This window comes from Gobio gobio (assembly GCF_949357685.1).
Source record: "Gobio gobio genome assembly, chromosome: 1".
Lineage (NCBI taxonomy): Eukaryota > Metazoa > Chordata > Actinopteri > Cypriniformes > Gobionidae > Gobio > Gobio gobio.
The window spans coordinates 21182721-21197794 of NC_137097.1; the positions used below are offsets into that span (position 1 = coordinate 21182721).

At 40.6% G+C, this 15074-nt stretch overlaps 1 protein-coding gene across 1 annotated transcript; it reads right to left on the reverse strand.

Annotated features, from left to right (window-relative positions):
• Window positions 1-5625: 5625 nt before the first annotated feature.
• LOC307119312 (uncharacterized protein) lies at window positions 5626-11237 on the reverse strand. The gene is made up of 2 exons (XM_079805520.1): window positions 11015-11237; window positions 5626-7605 (listed from the first exon to the last, which is right to left on the reverse strand). The coding sequence occupies exons 1-2, from the start codon at window positions 11172-11174 to the stop codon at window positions 6974-6976; spliced, it is 792 nt and encodes a 263-aa protein (XP_079661646.1). The 5' UTR covers window positions 11175-11237; the 3' UTR covers window positions 5626-6973.
• Between the last annotated feature and the right edge of the window lie 3837 nt (window positions 11238-15074).

Sequence of the window (15074 nt, forward strand, 5' to 3'; positions counted from 1 at the left end):
TAATATATTTTTTTTACATCCTGCCCAGTGATGTCCTAGAAACAATGTTGATATTGAAAGCTATAAACCAATATAGTGAATGTAATGTAGGATATACAGGTCCTTCTCAAAAAATGTGCATATTGTGATAAAGTTCATTATTTTCCATAATGTAATGATAAAAATTAAACTTTCATATATTTTAAATTCATTGCACACCAACTGAAATATTTCAGGTCTTTTATTGTTTTAATACTGATGATTTTGGCATACAGCTCATGAAAACCCAAAATTCTCAAAAAATTAGCATATTTCATCCGACCAATAAAAGAAAAGTGTTTTTAATACAAAAAAAGTCAACCTTCAAATAATTATGTTCAGTTATGCACTCAATACTTGGTGGGGAATCCTTTTGCAGAAATGACTGCTTCAATGCGGCGTGGCATGGAGGCAATCAGCCTGTGGCACTGCTGAGGTGTTATGGAGGCCCAGGATGCTTCGATAGCGGCCTTAAGCTCATCCAGAGTGTTGGGTCTTGCGTCTCTCAACTTTCACTTCACAATATCCTACAGATTCTCTATGGGGTTCAGGTCAGGAGAGTTGGCAGGCCAATTGAGCACAGTAATACCATGGTCAGTAAACCATTTACCAGTGGTTTTGGCACTGTGAGCAGGTGCCAGGTCGTGCTGAAAAATGAAATCTTCATCTCCATAAAGCTTTTCAGCAGATGGAAGCATGAAGTGCTCCAAAATCTCCTGATAGCTAGCTGCATTGACCCTGCCCTTGATAAAACCCAGTGGACCAACACCAGCAGCTGACATGGCACCCCAGACCATCACTGACTGTGGGTACTTGACACTGGACTTCAGGCATTTTGGCATTTCCTTCTCCCCAGTCTTCCTCCAGACTCTGACACCTTGATTTCCCAATGACATGCAAAATTTGCCTTCATCCGAAAAAAGTACTGAGCAACAGTCCAATGCTGCTTCTCTGTAGCCCAGGTCAGGCGCTTCTGCCGCTGTTTCTGGTTCAAAAGTGGCTTGACCTGGGGAATGCGGCACCTGTAGCCCATTTCCTTCACACGCCTGTGCACGGTGGCTCTGGATGTTTCTACTCCAGACTCAGTCCACTGCTTCCGCAGGTCCCCCAAGGTCTGGAATCGGTCCTTCTCCACAATCTTCCTCAGGGTCCGGTCACCTCTTCTCGTTGTGCAGCGTTTTTTGCCACACTTTTTCCTTCCCACAGACTTCCCACAGAGGTGCCTTGATACAGCACTCTGGGAACAGCCTATTCGTTCAGAAATTTCTTTCTGTGTCTTACCCTCTTGCTTGAGGGTGTCAATGATGGCCTTCTGGACAGCAGTCAGGTCGGCAGTCTCACCCATGATTGCGGTTTTGAGTAATGAACCAGGCTGGGAGTTTTTAAAAGCCTCAGGAATCTTTTGCAGGTGTAATTAGTTGATTCAGATGATTAGGTTAATAGCTCGTTTAGAGAACCTTTTCATGATATGCTAATTTTTTTTCATGGTGCAGCCGTCAGAAAGAGCAGAACACAATTGGCGACTTGCATGATGACATACACCACAGAAATCATCAAAAGTTCATGAAAGTTTATAATTTTCTCGTGTTTAAAGCCTTGCAAAAAGCAGCGCGCACTAATCTCAGACAGAGCACAAATAGGCCACTGAATTGAGTCTTCTTTTATTTACTTTTTTAATTTATCTGTATTTAGGGTATGCGTGTGACGTCACCGTCAGCTAGAGTGACTGCAGTTATGAATTGTGATCTATTTTTTTACGATCTATGATCGTGATGAACTGTCCAATTTACTACACTAGTGCCGACTATCAGCGGGAACACATCCAATCAGTTCCACCCCGATAGAATATTCTGAGAGTCAGAAGATGAAGGTTGTGTTTTCAGCAAATCTCAGCACTTTTCATATTCTTTATCCTGTATTATATTATAATTATATAAGAATATATTAAGAATAATATAATCATATAATTAATATCATACAAAATTAATAAAGTGGAGTGGGTGGCAAATAAAGGGTGAATTTTTTTGTTTCTAAAATATTATATCGTTTTATAGGAGAAATTTCATAGACTTGTCAAATTAATTTTTCAGAAGTTAGTAGGTACCGTTGTGGGTATTCTTGGCAGAGTCTTTTATGTAGTTCATATCGACCGAAATTAAGAAATATATTGTGATATAAATTTTGATCATATCGTCCAGACCTGCCAACCTTGAAGAAACTTTATGAGTACACCCCCCCCCCCCCCCCACGGGCCCCCCGCGGGCCCGATAGCCCACCGCCAATGTACGCTCCACCGTTGTCCACCCACCAGTAAGAAATCTATGAGATACCTAACACTAAAATACATAATATACACAATATACTTTCACCAATTACGATTTATTAGTTACTCCATAACCAAATACAAGTAGACCATAAATGTTATACAGTTACTGCACACCCATCCTTGTGTTCAGGATATTATAAACAAAAAAGGCTGATGATGGTTAAACGTCATACAAAAATAGAACAAAAGACAAATTAAACACAAATAGTAAGATTAATAACAAACTACCGTGTTCACTAGCAAAAGTGTTTGTTTTCAAGTAGATGGCAGCAATCTTCCACTAAACTATGGCACATTTCATATTTTCACTATGAATGAAACTGAGTAGTAGATATTTTATTTGAATTTGACATAAAATGTTGCTATTATATAAATAGACTATTACAAATTTACATGTACATTTAATTTAATATTTAATCAAATTAAATATGAATTTTAATTAATAAATAAAAATGTATATAATTTAACACAACTACACAAAACTACACAACTGTAGAGTAAAACATTAATACAAAACTGATATTCCATGCGTTTAAAAAAATCTGACAAGATTAAGGCAAAATCACACTGTCTGGTGCCTCTCTAGACAACCCAGCACAATTGCTAGCATAAAGTTTAAGGTAAAAATAACTGCCATTCATTTACTAGTATCTTAATACTATGCAATTTGATAAACTGTTCATTCATTACATCACTTTACCTCTGTCTTTATCCCCATTTTTCATCTTCCCTGCATCAGATGGCTTTGGTCTTTTTGATACTATAGGGTAGGCTATGGCAGACCATAATGCTAATTTATAATGGGTCATGTGAATTCGACCATCTGTCACAATCAGGTAACTTTTTGTCTACACCTGGTGCGAGTTAAGCACCCTCAAACGAAAGGCAATGCTTTCTACATTGAATGTGGCAAGACGCGACGCGACACAACAGTTACGTTAATTAATTTATACCAGCAGGCCTAACAAAATCATACAAGAAACTAATTATGGAGCTTTGATATTACAGAAACGCCAACTCTATTCATTCACTAAAATTTGCTGAAAGTCAACAGCACAACTGTGCAACGTGCATGTTCACATTTTAATTATCCACAACAACCCCAAAACTTGCCCGCTTGCCTTGCACATCTGCTAATAAACGATGGGCAACTTTTTTCGACTATTTTTCTTACCTTATTTTTTTTTTTTTTTTTGTTGCTGTGGATGTTATTGAGCTTAGAAGTTTAGCTCTTGCGTTCTTCTGAACATCTTGCGTCGCGCTGCCATTGCCCGATGCCATTTTTATATCACTCCATAATCTGTCTATGTTTTAAATGCCTATTCCCCGAGTGGTAGACTACAATGACTGGCTGTTTTAAAATATCTACGAGAAGCTAGGCCTCCATACTGACAGCTGGGCTCATAGCTTGCAGGTTTGCTTAGTGCACTGTAATAATATTTAAGAATGTATATATTTTTTTCCATTTGATTGGTTCAACCGCCACTCGCCCAAATTTTTTTTAAATATAATTTTTCGTCAAGTCAACCGCGGCTGTAACCGCCAACAGCGCATCTCTGTGAGGCGGTTCAGCCATGGCATGCAAGCCTGCAGTTATCCGGCCTGCCTAGCTTGCTTGAGGCACTGAAATGAAACGAACGCGCTCGGCGCGGGCTTGAAGCATTGTCTAGGAGGGGCGGGCATGTAAGCGGAGGGTTAAAATGAAGCGCTCTGATTGGCCGAAAGCTTTTCACTCCACTTTCACGCTGTGTCTCAGCAGCAGAATCAACGTCATAGACTGCACTGAAACCGCCGAAATGCGAGATGCAACAAAATGCGTACATAGAGAGCAGCGAATCGTACAAGCGTACCAAAGGGTCAAAATGCGTGCCGAGTACGAAAAATGCGTACATGTTGGCAGGTCTGTATCGTCCAGTCCTAATGCTGGCAAATGACCATGGTATAAGCAGGATAATCAATGGCTAGGTGTGCATTAAATGATTTTACTGTGCAACGTGTAAGCAAATAATCGCCCAATGCAAAGCTGGGCATCGAATCTTTATTATTGATTAACCCTTACATAATGATAGCTACAGCCCTGGTTTACTCAAACTGATTTGCTGAAATCAAAATGTGGATGGTGATAGTGAGCACTAGCCAATGACATTGCGGATTGCAAATTAGTTCCTCCCACTGCTGAAGGGAATGGTATTTTGCTTCTGCTTGTTCTTAAAGGCTAAATAATTCCAAACAAACACATTTTTAGAGGAAAAAGACAGAAAAAAAGTTGTTTTATGTTCCACTCTGATTTTGACACTTGCTTCATCATTTTTGCATGAATTCATTTTTACAGATGAACATTTTAGCCTTGAGGGGAGGCACGACAGTAAAAGAAAGAGTTTGGCGGATCCTCAGTTTCCTACTTACAAACGACATGGCCCATCAGATGAATTGGAGGGGGATTAAAGGCTGCATTCAAGGACTCCTCTTTAAAAACTGTAATTAATGGTAAGGCTTTCTGAAAATAACTACTGTACTATAACCATTATTTATTCACGTTTGTCTTAAAAATTTAATATTTATAAGTAACAATAACACTATAATAATTCAATAATATTACTGTTGGTCATATACTAAATCTTTAGTAAATCAGTAGAAAATACATAGCAAACTCCCCAGACCAATGTTCAATCTTAAAACATCAATGCTTGTTTTAAATTGTTAAATAACAAAACAAAAAGGCCCCAGGTTTTCTTTTTTTGCGATCTCACAAGTTTCCAGTCTGATAAAAATTCCCTTTGTTGGTGAAACTTCTTTCAAACTTAATTTTACATTGAGTCTAATTCTGACTTCTTTACTCCTCTCGAGTCACTGAACATTAATTAGGAATTCAGCTCTCAATGGAATCACGTCAATTTCGCAAAAACTCCCATATAATCGCAAAAAGTGTTTCCGCTCGCATGAGGTGGTTTTTCAGGCAATTCGTAAAAAGGAAATTTTGGCATTTACAGGTCACCTGACACATTGCTGCCACATAGGGCCTACACATTTTTTCCCCCACTCAAGTATGTCGTAATAATGAGATCTTATGTCGTTAAAACAACATATATTTTTTCCAAATAAGGACAGTGGCGTAACTTTAACCTAGTAATGACGGACCCCGGTGCAGCCACACATATCCTAACTATCTATAGGCCTCTTGTAACTAAGACATAAATTCAAGAAATGTATTAAAACAGAAAGACGCTGTAGTTTCAGCCTTACTCAAAGGCAGAGGAAACAGGCCAGTTACACACATCAATCCATTCCCGACGATCTAGGTTTGATTCTAATTTATTAAATATACAAGCAAATAGTTGATCAAACATTGATAAAAATTAAAATACAATTTATACAAAACAAAATTAATTTTAAAGTAAGACTTTCTAGAAAACAAAATCATGTCTGACCCCCCTCCATGTCTCCAGACATACGGACATCTGATTATGTAGCCTTACTCATGCTGCTCACTTTTCATGATCAACATATGAAATTAAAAAAATAATATTTAAACATAGCCTAACTATGAAACTAAAGGCTATGTTTTCTTTAACCCTCTATCTGACGAGGCGTTGGTGCCTTCTGACGGATTTTTCCCTTTTTGACAGCGGAAACAACAGCGGATAAGTGCAAGACATAATTATACACTATAAATTTTCTATGTTTATTTGTGTACACTCACAATAACAACAAAGGCCGTGGATTCAGGGAACAGATTATTTTGCATGCACTCCACTCCAAACGCTGTCTTCATTTCTAAAATATATTTTGTTCATTAAACACAAAGTTTTTCATTTCAAAAGCATTTCTAAATTCAGTTTTCAAGCCAAAATAACGAAGTGGTAAAAAAAGCTTGAATTACCACCATGCAAACCATTTCACTCTTCTCTGTATGTGGCAGCAATGCGTCACACCTGGCGTACGTAAAAGTCGATCATTCTTTACAGATGGTGCGGTATGTTTGGACAGAAGACGAGACAGAGTTCTTTATTAAACTAATACAAAACAATAGAATAGAAAATGCCACAATTTATCAAGACCTTGAAGCAGATAAGAGAGAGAAACACCCAGAAACACCTCATATGTGCCACTCAAGTATAAGGTGTTTTCCTTGCAATTAGTGCTTGGATAACACACACGTCTCCTTCCATTAAAAATAATAGCGTGGAGTGGCTAGGATATACATAAACCTGGGAGGTGGTGGTCCAGTGGGTTAAACCACTGAACTGATACGCAGAAGGTTGCTAGTTCGATCCCAGCGGTCACCACCAGTGTGTCCTTGAGCAAGGCACTTTACTCCACGTTGCTCCAGGGGGATTGTCCCTATAATAAGGGCACTGTAAGTCGCTTTGGATAAAAGCGTCTGCCAAATGCATAAATGTTATAAAATAAGCGGCATCATTTTTGGAATGATTTATCACAAAAGGAAAAAATTTTTTTTTGCATAACATCAGTTAATGGAAACGCCGTCATTTTGCAATATTTTTTATCGACTTTTAGAAAATATCGCGAAGGTTTTGCACAAATCTGTAATGGAAACGCAGCTTCAGACATGAGACATTTTCTGTCTGTGAAATTAATTCCACACTGATGACACATAATGTTTTTTTCTCATGCCTGAATACTCATGTGGAACTCAAGGGCTATTTTATACCTAAAACGTTTCCCACAGTCCCCACATGTGTAAGGCTTCTCTCCAGTGTGGATTCTCATGTGCCTGTCAAGGGTTCCTTTTTGGTTGAAACTCTTTCCACACTGTTGGCAGGTGAACGGCTTCTCTCCAGTGTGAATTCTCATGTGGTCTACAAAGTGTTTTTTTTTTGTGAAACTCTTTGCACACTGAGGGCATGTGTAGGGTTTCTCTCCAGTGTGAACACTCATGTGGTCTTTAAATGTTTCATGTTGATTGAAACTCTTTCCACACTGTTGGCAGGTGTAAGGCTTCTCTCCAGTGTGAATTCTTACGTGGACCTTAAGATGTCCACGTTGTTTGAAACTTTTTTCACACTGAGGGCACATGTAAGGCTTCTCTCCAGTGTGAATACTCATGTGCCGATTAAGGTTTCCTTTTCGTTTGAAACTTTTTCCACACTGTTGGCAGGTGAATTTAGCCCTTTTTCTGGAGGAAGTCTTTTCAGTCTGTGAGCAACTCAAAGTGTTTTCTCTTGTTATGAAATCATGATTCTTATATTGATCTTTCTCTTCATTCAGTACTTCACTCTCCTCTTTCAGCACCATCAGTTCTAAGGGGAAAAGAGACAAATGCAAATTAACACCAGTTTAATGGTACAAAGAAATAGACAACAAAACATTTAGACATGTAAAGCATCAAAACCAACATACAACTAGATCCTATTCCCACGGGCATTGAACCGGGGGGAGTGCGGAGGGCCTAGAAGTTTATGGGGGGACATCTATATCCTATCCATTACAATGTCCTTTGAAATACCTGAGGAGCACCTTCTTTTTACCCCTAAATGAAGATGGAAAAATAAATTTGATCTGATGCCTTCAGTGCCACACAGCATCTTCTCAATAAAGAATCCAGCTGAAGATACACCAGAGTCTCCTGGCCCCAGTTGTTCAAAAAGTTTAATCTGGATCAGAATGATCTGGATTTGGAAATCCCCAGGTAATGAATGCTAAAAAAATTACACCCACCCAATAGGATTCACAGGTTGAAGTGTTGTAAAATACACGAAGAAGTGTTGTGAATAGAACATTTTTTGTGTGTGATGTTTTTAGGGCTCTCAAGTTTTGAAGACAGGCAAGAGTAACATCTCCAACCCCCCACCAAACACAACAATGGGGGTGATGTTGTGTTTGGTAAGGATCACTGAACACAATTGGCGGGACGCCTGGCACTCCTTTATTGATTGCCTTTTTTTCGTATCATATATTTGAGTAATTATCATAAATTAGGTCTCAAAATTCATCCTGTGAAAACTATTTTGAAATCGGAAGTTGCGTTACCATGGAAACGGTACTCTAAATTATTCTAGCGGGCTCCTCCCCTAGTGGGCGGTGTCATATTTCATATTACAAAATGAATTAACTACTTCTTTTCTAATCTTAACAAAACACATCATCGGAAAGGTGTGGTGACTGGTATTTGGTGACTGTTTTGTTATGGAAGTGATATTTGGACAGAAATTTACAGGAAAATGCATAAAAAAATACCAATGAAATTTGGATAACACTTTTTTGTCATATCAATTTTTCTATTTTTGTGATATCAACTTCAAATTTGGAACACAACTTGGTTAGACATATGGCTTTGATTCTATAGTAATTTTAGAGTAAAACATTTTTGTAAAATATATATTTTATATAAAATAAAAAATTTAGTAAAGAATTTTTCATTTACAGTAAATTTAAACTTCCATAACTTTTTCATACTTTCACATTTTGAATATGGCTTTCACTTCTGCAATAATCTGCTGAGTGTCTTTTTTAAAACAAGACCAGACTTAATTTCCGTTTGTGTGTGTGTGTGTGTGTGTGTGTGTGTGTGTGTGTGTGTGTGTGTGTGTGTGTGTGTGTGTGTGTGTGTGTGTGTGTGTGTGTGTGTGTGTGAGTGAGTGAGTGAGTGAGTGAGTGAGTGAGTGAGTGAGTGAGTGAGTGAGTGAGAGAGAGAGAGAGAGAGAGAGAGAGAGAGAGAGAGAGAGAGAGAGAGAGAGCATCGTGAAAAACAGACACTCATGAAAAACTGACGCTGATTATCTGGGAAACATTCTCTAACAGCAGTCAAGTTGTCATTGTTTGTGTCAAACAAGTTGTGAATTTGTTTTAACATTAAAACAGGAGATCATGACTTACTCTGTGCTCAAAGTGATGCTCGGAGCTCCAGTGGTTTCTCTGTGGGTGAACGAGGATATGCTTTTCATTGGTTGTTGCGTTATATATTACCCAGATACAATAATGCTGTTTTCTGATTGGCTATTGTGTAGCCTCTTTAATTTTTTCTGATTGGCTGATAAGTGGCAGGCTCAACTCCAGGGGGAGACGTGCTTGATTCCTGCCCGGTTCCATAGAGTGAGCGGTGCGGCCAGATACATTTTGGGCGCTGCGGCATATTAAATATATGATCAATCTTTTTTCTGCGTGAAAAATACAATGTGTGGCGGGAGTGCGTGTCAAAAGACCGAAATGAGTGACTGTCACGCTCAATGCGTGACACTTGAGAGCCCTGTGTTTTATTAACAAAATTCGGGAGGAGCACGTTCAGATAATTAAACCTAAATAAACACAAGTGGAGCACATCAAGTTAATCAATTTAATAAAGAGGTGTATAAATACTGCAGATTTACCGCCTTTCGTTGACAGTTTTTTAGCATTCCTCCACCATCTCCTCACTTTGTTTTAATAAACTCTTATAAGACGTCAACACAATCCATAATACAATGCAGTCTAGTTGTAGACTATCACAGGGGGGAATACTCTGGGTTCAGACCAAACTTCCTCCCCCGGACAGCACGCCAAATATGCATAATCTTTACTCTATTTAATTTGATGTAAGTGTAAACTCGTGAAATAAGGGTTGAGAGTGACTCTTGAAGGACCAGCACTGTCTATAAAGCTAGGAACACACCAAACCGACGCTGACCAACTAGTGGAGACTAAAGCAGACTGCTGAGTGGGCTCACGTCGGCAGCGTCTGGGTCCAAAGTTGCCCTGGCACACGAAGCCGACGCTTGACATCCGACGGCCAAGTAGCACATCCGTTCTGCGCCTGCGTAAGAGGAAATAGTTTTCCGTACCAGCTGGTGGCAGTCGTCTGTTTTTGTTATTCAAAGTGGGAAACCGGAAGAGCTACAGGGATATAAACAAAGCAGCTCATAATCTCGCTCGCCACAGACGATCACTTCTGGGGGGTTTTCTTGTGCACTGGTTCGCTAGCTGAACAGCCAGTCAGAATGATCAGATGGCCCGACTGAAAGACAAGCACCAATTCAACATGTCGAATCGGCTGAAAAATAGCCGACGAGGACCAATGTCAGCCGACAGTGCGGAACTCACTGAGAAAACTTAGTTGGCCAATGCACGAAAACCCGATGGCCGACCGTCGGCTTGGTGTTTTCCAGGCTTCAAGGGTTCCAGGCTATACAAAACCAGTCTTTATGTATTTGACAACACTTCAGCTTGTGATTCTTATTAAGTGGTGGTCATTTTTTTAGGATTCTTAACTTAAGTCTCTGAGATCCTGACACCTGCACTTCTTGAGACTCCAGGTAGTTTGCAGTTCTGGAAAATGGTGGCGCTGGAGACTAAAGGGTTCCTGATGATTTCCAAGTTGTTCCAAACCTGTATGAGTTTCTTTGATCTGCTGAACACAAAAGATGATATTTAGAATAATGTTTGTAACAAAGCAGAGAGAGCAACTATTGACTACCATAGTATTTTTTTGCTTGGTTATAAACATTCTTCTAAATATCATCTTTTGTGTTCAGCAGAACAAAGAAACTCATACAGGTTTGGAACAACTTGAGGGTGAGTAAATGATGAAAGAAGTTTCATTTTTGGGTGAACTATCCCTTTAACATTAGCATTGGACACTGAGATACATTCTTCAAAAATAGCCTTAATTTCTGAAGAGCTGGAGATTTTAATAAGGATCAACTGACTGAGTTCAGCTTTGAGAATGAAACCAACCTGTTTGTTCCTCAGTTTCTTCATGTTTCACTCTCAATGTTTCTTCAATCTTCACGTCTTCTCTCTCCTCTTTCTCTGTTTGTTCCTCAGTTTCTTCATGTTTCACTCTCAATGTTTCTTCAATCTTCACGTCTTCACTCTCCTCTTTAATAAACACCATCTTTATAATAGTGTGTCACGTGGATCTCAGCCTCTTCTCTAGGAGTTTTTCTGTGTGTTTGTCCTGTTTAAGATAAGCATAATTAACAGAAAGAAAAGCACATAAAAAATAAATCTCCTAGTCTCATTCAGCTCTAGTTGAGTAGTTCAGTCACCGGTAAGAAAGTCAGAGAGAGAGTTAATACAATAATTTAAATAAAAGGAAACAAAAATGAACTTAAAATGAAAGCGTATCACTTAGAAATTGAGACATCTCATATCTAATGTGTCTTTCACAGGATATATTCTGTACCAACTAAGAAAACCCCAAAAATGTTCCCACTCAAATGAGGAAAACATCAAATGAGGGTCCATTAGTTAACATTAGTTAAAGCTACACTATGTAACTTTTCCGTCCACTAGAGGTCGACTGTTCAAAACAAAGGCGTAGTTTGATGACGCCACGTTTGAGCGCAGAATCTTGGGACATGTGGTCTTTACCTCACAGCCGGTGGAAGAGTCAGGATAGGACTCATGTTCATGGATGCGATTATTAACATTACTGTAGTATGAAGCAGAGCAGGACCGAGTGTTGTGGAGCTGAGCAAGGCCGCAGGAGCGATTGAAGAGCGGAACTGTTATCATCACAGGTGCCACTTCCTCTTTTCCAGTCAAGAGTATGAGGTAACTAGGGATGTTTATGATTAATCGATGATCGATTAATTGTCGATAATACATTTAATTGATAAAACCTATTGATCATCGATTAATCAGGGTCATGCGTGTGCTGCTCAACCGCAAAACATGTAAATCAGACACGAGGAATAAAGCCGCACCATAGACTGTAAAAAGGGTCTGCCCCACAAAAATGACGTCATCGCAGAGTGCCAAGCGGAAGAGGCTCGCTCGCAGTCAGCCTCCGGAGGCTCGTGCGGTGGAGCCAGACGAAAGTATAAACAAGGCTTAATGGTGCGAGCGCGCCGGAGCTCTGTTTTGGACCATTTTACAGCTAGAGTTACACCTTCATCTTGACTACAAGTTTGCATGTGCATTCGCAGCCTTTTGCTTTGTGCAAATGTAAGTTGTAATAGTGTTTATTTTGTGTGGGCCTATCTATAGTTGATTTTTTAATCTCATATAGGATGCATCTGGTTAAGAATTAATGCAGTAGTGAAGCGTGCCGGTGATCAGCTTCAGCGCATGCAGCTCCAACAGCAATGCACAACTTATAATGACTATGATTGGGACTGTCATGTTACACATCATTATAAAGAGAACAATATTGTAATACATCGTTGTGAATTTAATGGGTCTAGTTGGCGTTTTCAGTTTTCGTTGTTACAGGAAGAGCACGTCCACACATTCTGAAGAGCACACATCTGAGGTGGAGTTTGTGACATGTTGTATTACTCATATTTGATTATTAAATAAGTAATTGATTTAATGATCAATCACATCGATTAATTTCACAATCCTATAGCCCTTTATTTTGATTAAAAACCCTTCTCATTGATTTAGTGAGGAACATGGTGTCTTGAGCAGCGTTTGCACACCCGGTCATGGGGTCGGCTATAAGCCACAGCTGTAGATGCATGCTGCAGTGTTAAGGCAAACGATTAATCGATGAATTGATTGTTAATTAAAACGACAATCGATCATGGAAATTTGTGTAAATTGACATCCCTAGAGGTAACGCAGCTCTGTTTATCATATTAGATATATCTGTGTGTTGAAAAGGAAGTTATGACGTTTGTTCGCTCGGCGGCTGCTATGACACTTGTTCACACTGCAGTTAGAGTAAAGCGTTTCTGCAAAATAAAACCGAGGGTAACGCAGATATGACCCATTGACAGGCGACTCCCTCACATGTCCCGGTTCCTTGGTTAAAATAGCAATTTCTCACGATTTACAAATAGTTGGAAAACTTTGGGATATTGTAAGTACTCAACTGAACAAAATATATAACACTGGCCTAGTGGTTTTTGGATATTTTACTGAAACAAGTGACCAGCCCATCAAATTGTGCAAAGAACATGCCCGAGGCCCTATACCAGTACCAAACTTGATCTGTCACCAGTATGACGAACTGATATCAGAGAGGTTTACCATGACCACAACATGTCGAAACAACACATTTCTGATGGGCAAAAATGTGTGTCAAATAATTAACATAATTGACTGTCACGGTGATATCATAATTGCCTACAGACAGTACGGGATGGTTGAAACATTTTTTACCTATCCTTTTAATTCGGACGTTTTAAACATTGTGATACCAGCTGACCTAGGCCATGAGATAAAATTCTCCAAACTGTCATCTTTCACACAAAAATGCATGGCTGTCCCTTTCAATGAGGCAATGGTGTTTATACCATTGTTTGATATGAAGGACTAGACTTTATTTTTGAAAATCATAGTTCAGTTCTGTTCAGTTCAGTACATTTTTAATCATCTTATTTTTTCCACAATGATTTTTAAAAGACATTTTGTGGAGTAATTTTCCTCGACGAGGACATTACCGAAGTTGTGCCGAGGTCATGGGTTAAAGGTGATGAATGTTTTTGGCCAGCATTCATTTCCGAGGAAAAAACCCAAGAGGCCATAAAGAGGCATGAAATGCCAGGCCCTGGCTGGAAAGTCTTCAAAATAAGAACACTCTTTGAAAAAGGTAAATAAACAAGCAAACAGGGTAATTCTATGTCTTTCCATGTTAGGACAACAGTTATGCCTTACTTCCTTTGTCCTTAATTATCTCCATATCTGTCTTTCTTTATTTTATTTTTTATAATAGTAGATGAAGAAGAGGGGCGGGTGAAGAGAGGGGCGGAGCTGTCAACTGATCACCACCTGGTGGTGAGTTGGATCCGATGGCGGGGGAGGAAGCTGGATAGACTCGGTAGACCCAAACGTACTGTGGGGGTCTGCTGGGAACGTTTGGCCGAGTCTCCTGTCAGAGAGATCTTCAACTCCTGCCTCCGGCAGAGCTTCGACCGGATCCCGAGGGAGGCTGGAGATATTGAGTCCGAGTGGACCATGTTCTCCACCTCCATTGTCAAAGCGGCTGCTCGGAGCTGTGGACGCAAGGTCTCCGGTGCCTGTCGAGGCGGCAATCCCCGAACCCGGTGGTGGACACCGGAAGTAAGGGATGCCGTCAAGCTGAAGAAGGAGTCCTATCGGGCCTGGCTGGCTTGTGGGACTCCTGAGGCAGCTGACAGGTACCGACAGGCTAAACGGACTGCACCCCGGGTGGTCGTGGAGGCAAAAACTCGGGCCTGGGAGGAGTTCGGTGAGGCCATGGAAAAAGACTATCGGCTGGCCTCGAAGAGATTCTGGCAAACCGTCCGGCGCCTCAGGAGGGGGAAGCAGTGCCCTACCAACGCTGTTTACAGTGGCGATGGGCGGCTGTTGACCTCGACTGGGGATGTTGTCGGACGGTGGAAGGAATACTTCGAGGATCTCCTCAATCCCGCCGTCACGTCTTCCATTGAGGAAGCAGAGGCTGGGGGCTCAGAGGAGGACTCGTCCATCACCCGGGCTGAAGTCACCGAGGTGGTCAAGAAACTCCTCGGTGGCAAGGCACCGGGGGTGGATGAGATCCGCCCTGAGTACCTCAAGTCTCTGGATGTTGTGGGGCTGTCTTGGCTGACACGCCTCTGCAGCATCGCGTGGCGGTCGGGGACAGTGCCTCTGGGATGGCAGACCGGGGTGGTGGTCCCTCTTTTTAAGAAGGGGGACCGGAGGGTGTGTTCCAACTATAGGGGGATCACACTTCTCAGCCTCCCCGGGAAAGTCTATGCCAGGGTACTGGAGAGGAGAATCCGGCCGATAGTGGAACCTCGGATTCAGGAGGAACAGTGTGGTTTTCGTCCTGGTCGCGGAACACTGGACCAGCTCTATACCCTCTACAGGGTGCTGGAGGGTT

Excerpts from the sequence above, each read along its gene's own strand:
- LOC307119312 (XM_079805520.1), bottom strand. The coding sequence starts at position 11,174 with ATGGTGTTTATTAAAGAGGAGAGTGAAGACGTGAAGATTGAAGAAACA. Across the intron at positions 7,606-11,014 it reads AGAAACTGAGGAACAAACAG|AACTGATGGTGCTGAAAGAG; the intron begins GTTGGTTTCATT and ends TTTTCCCCTTAG.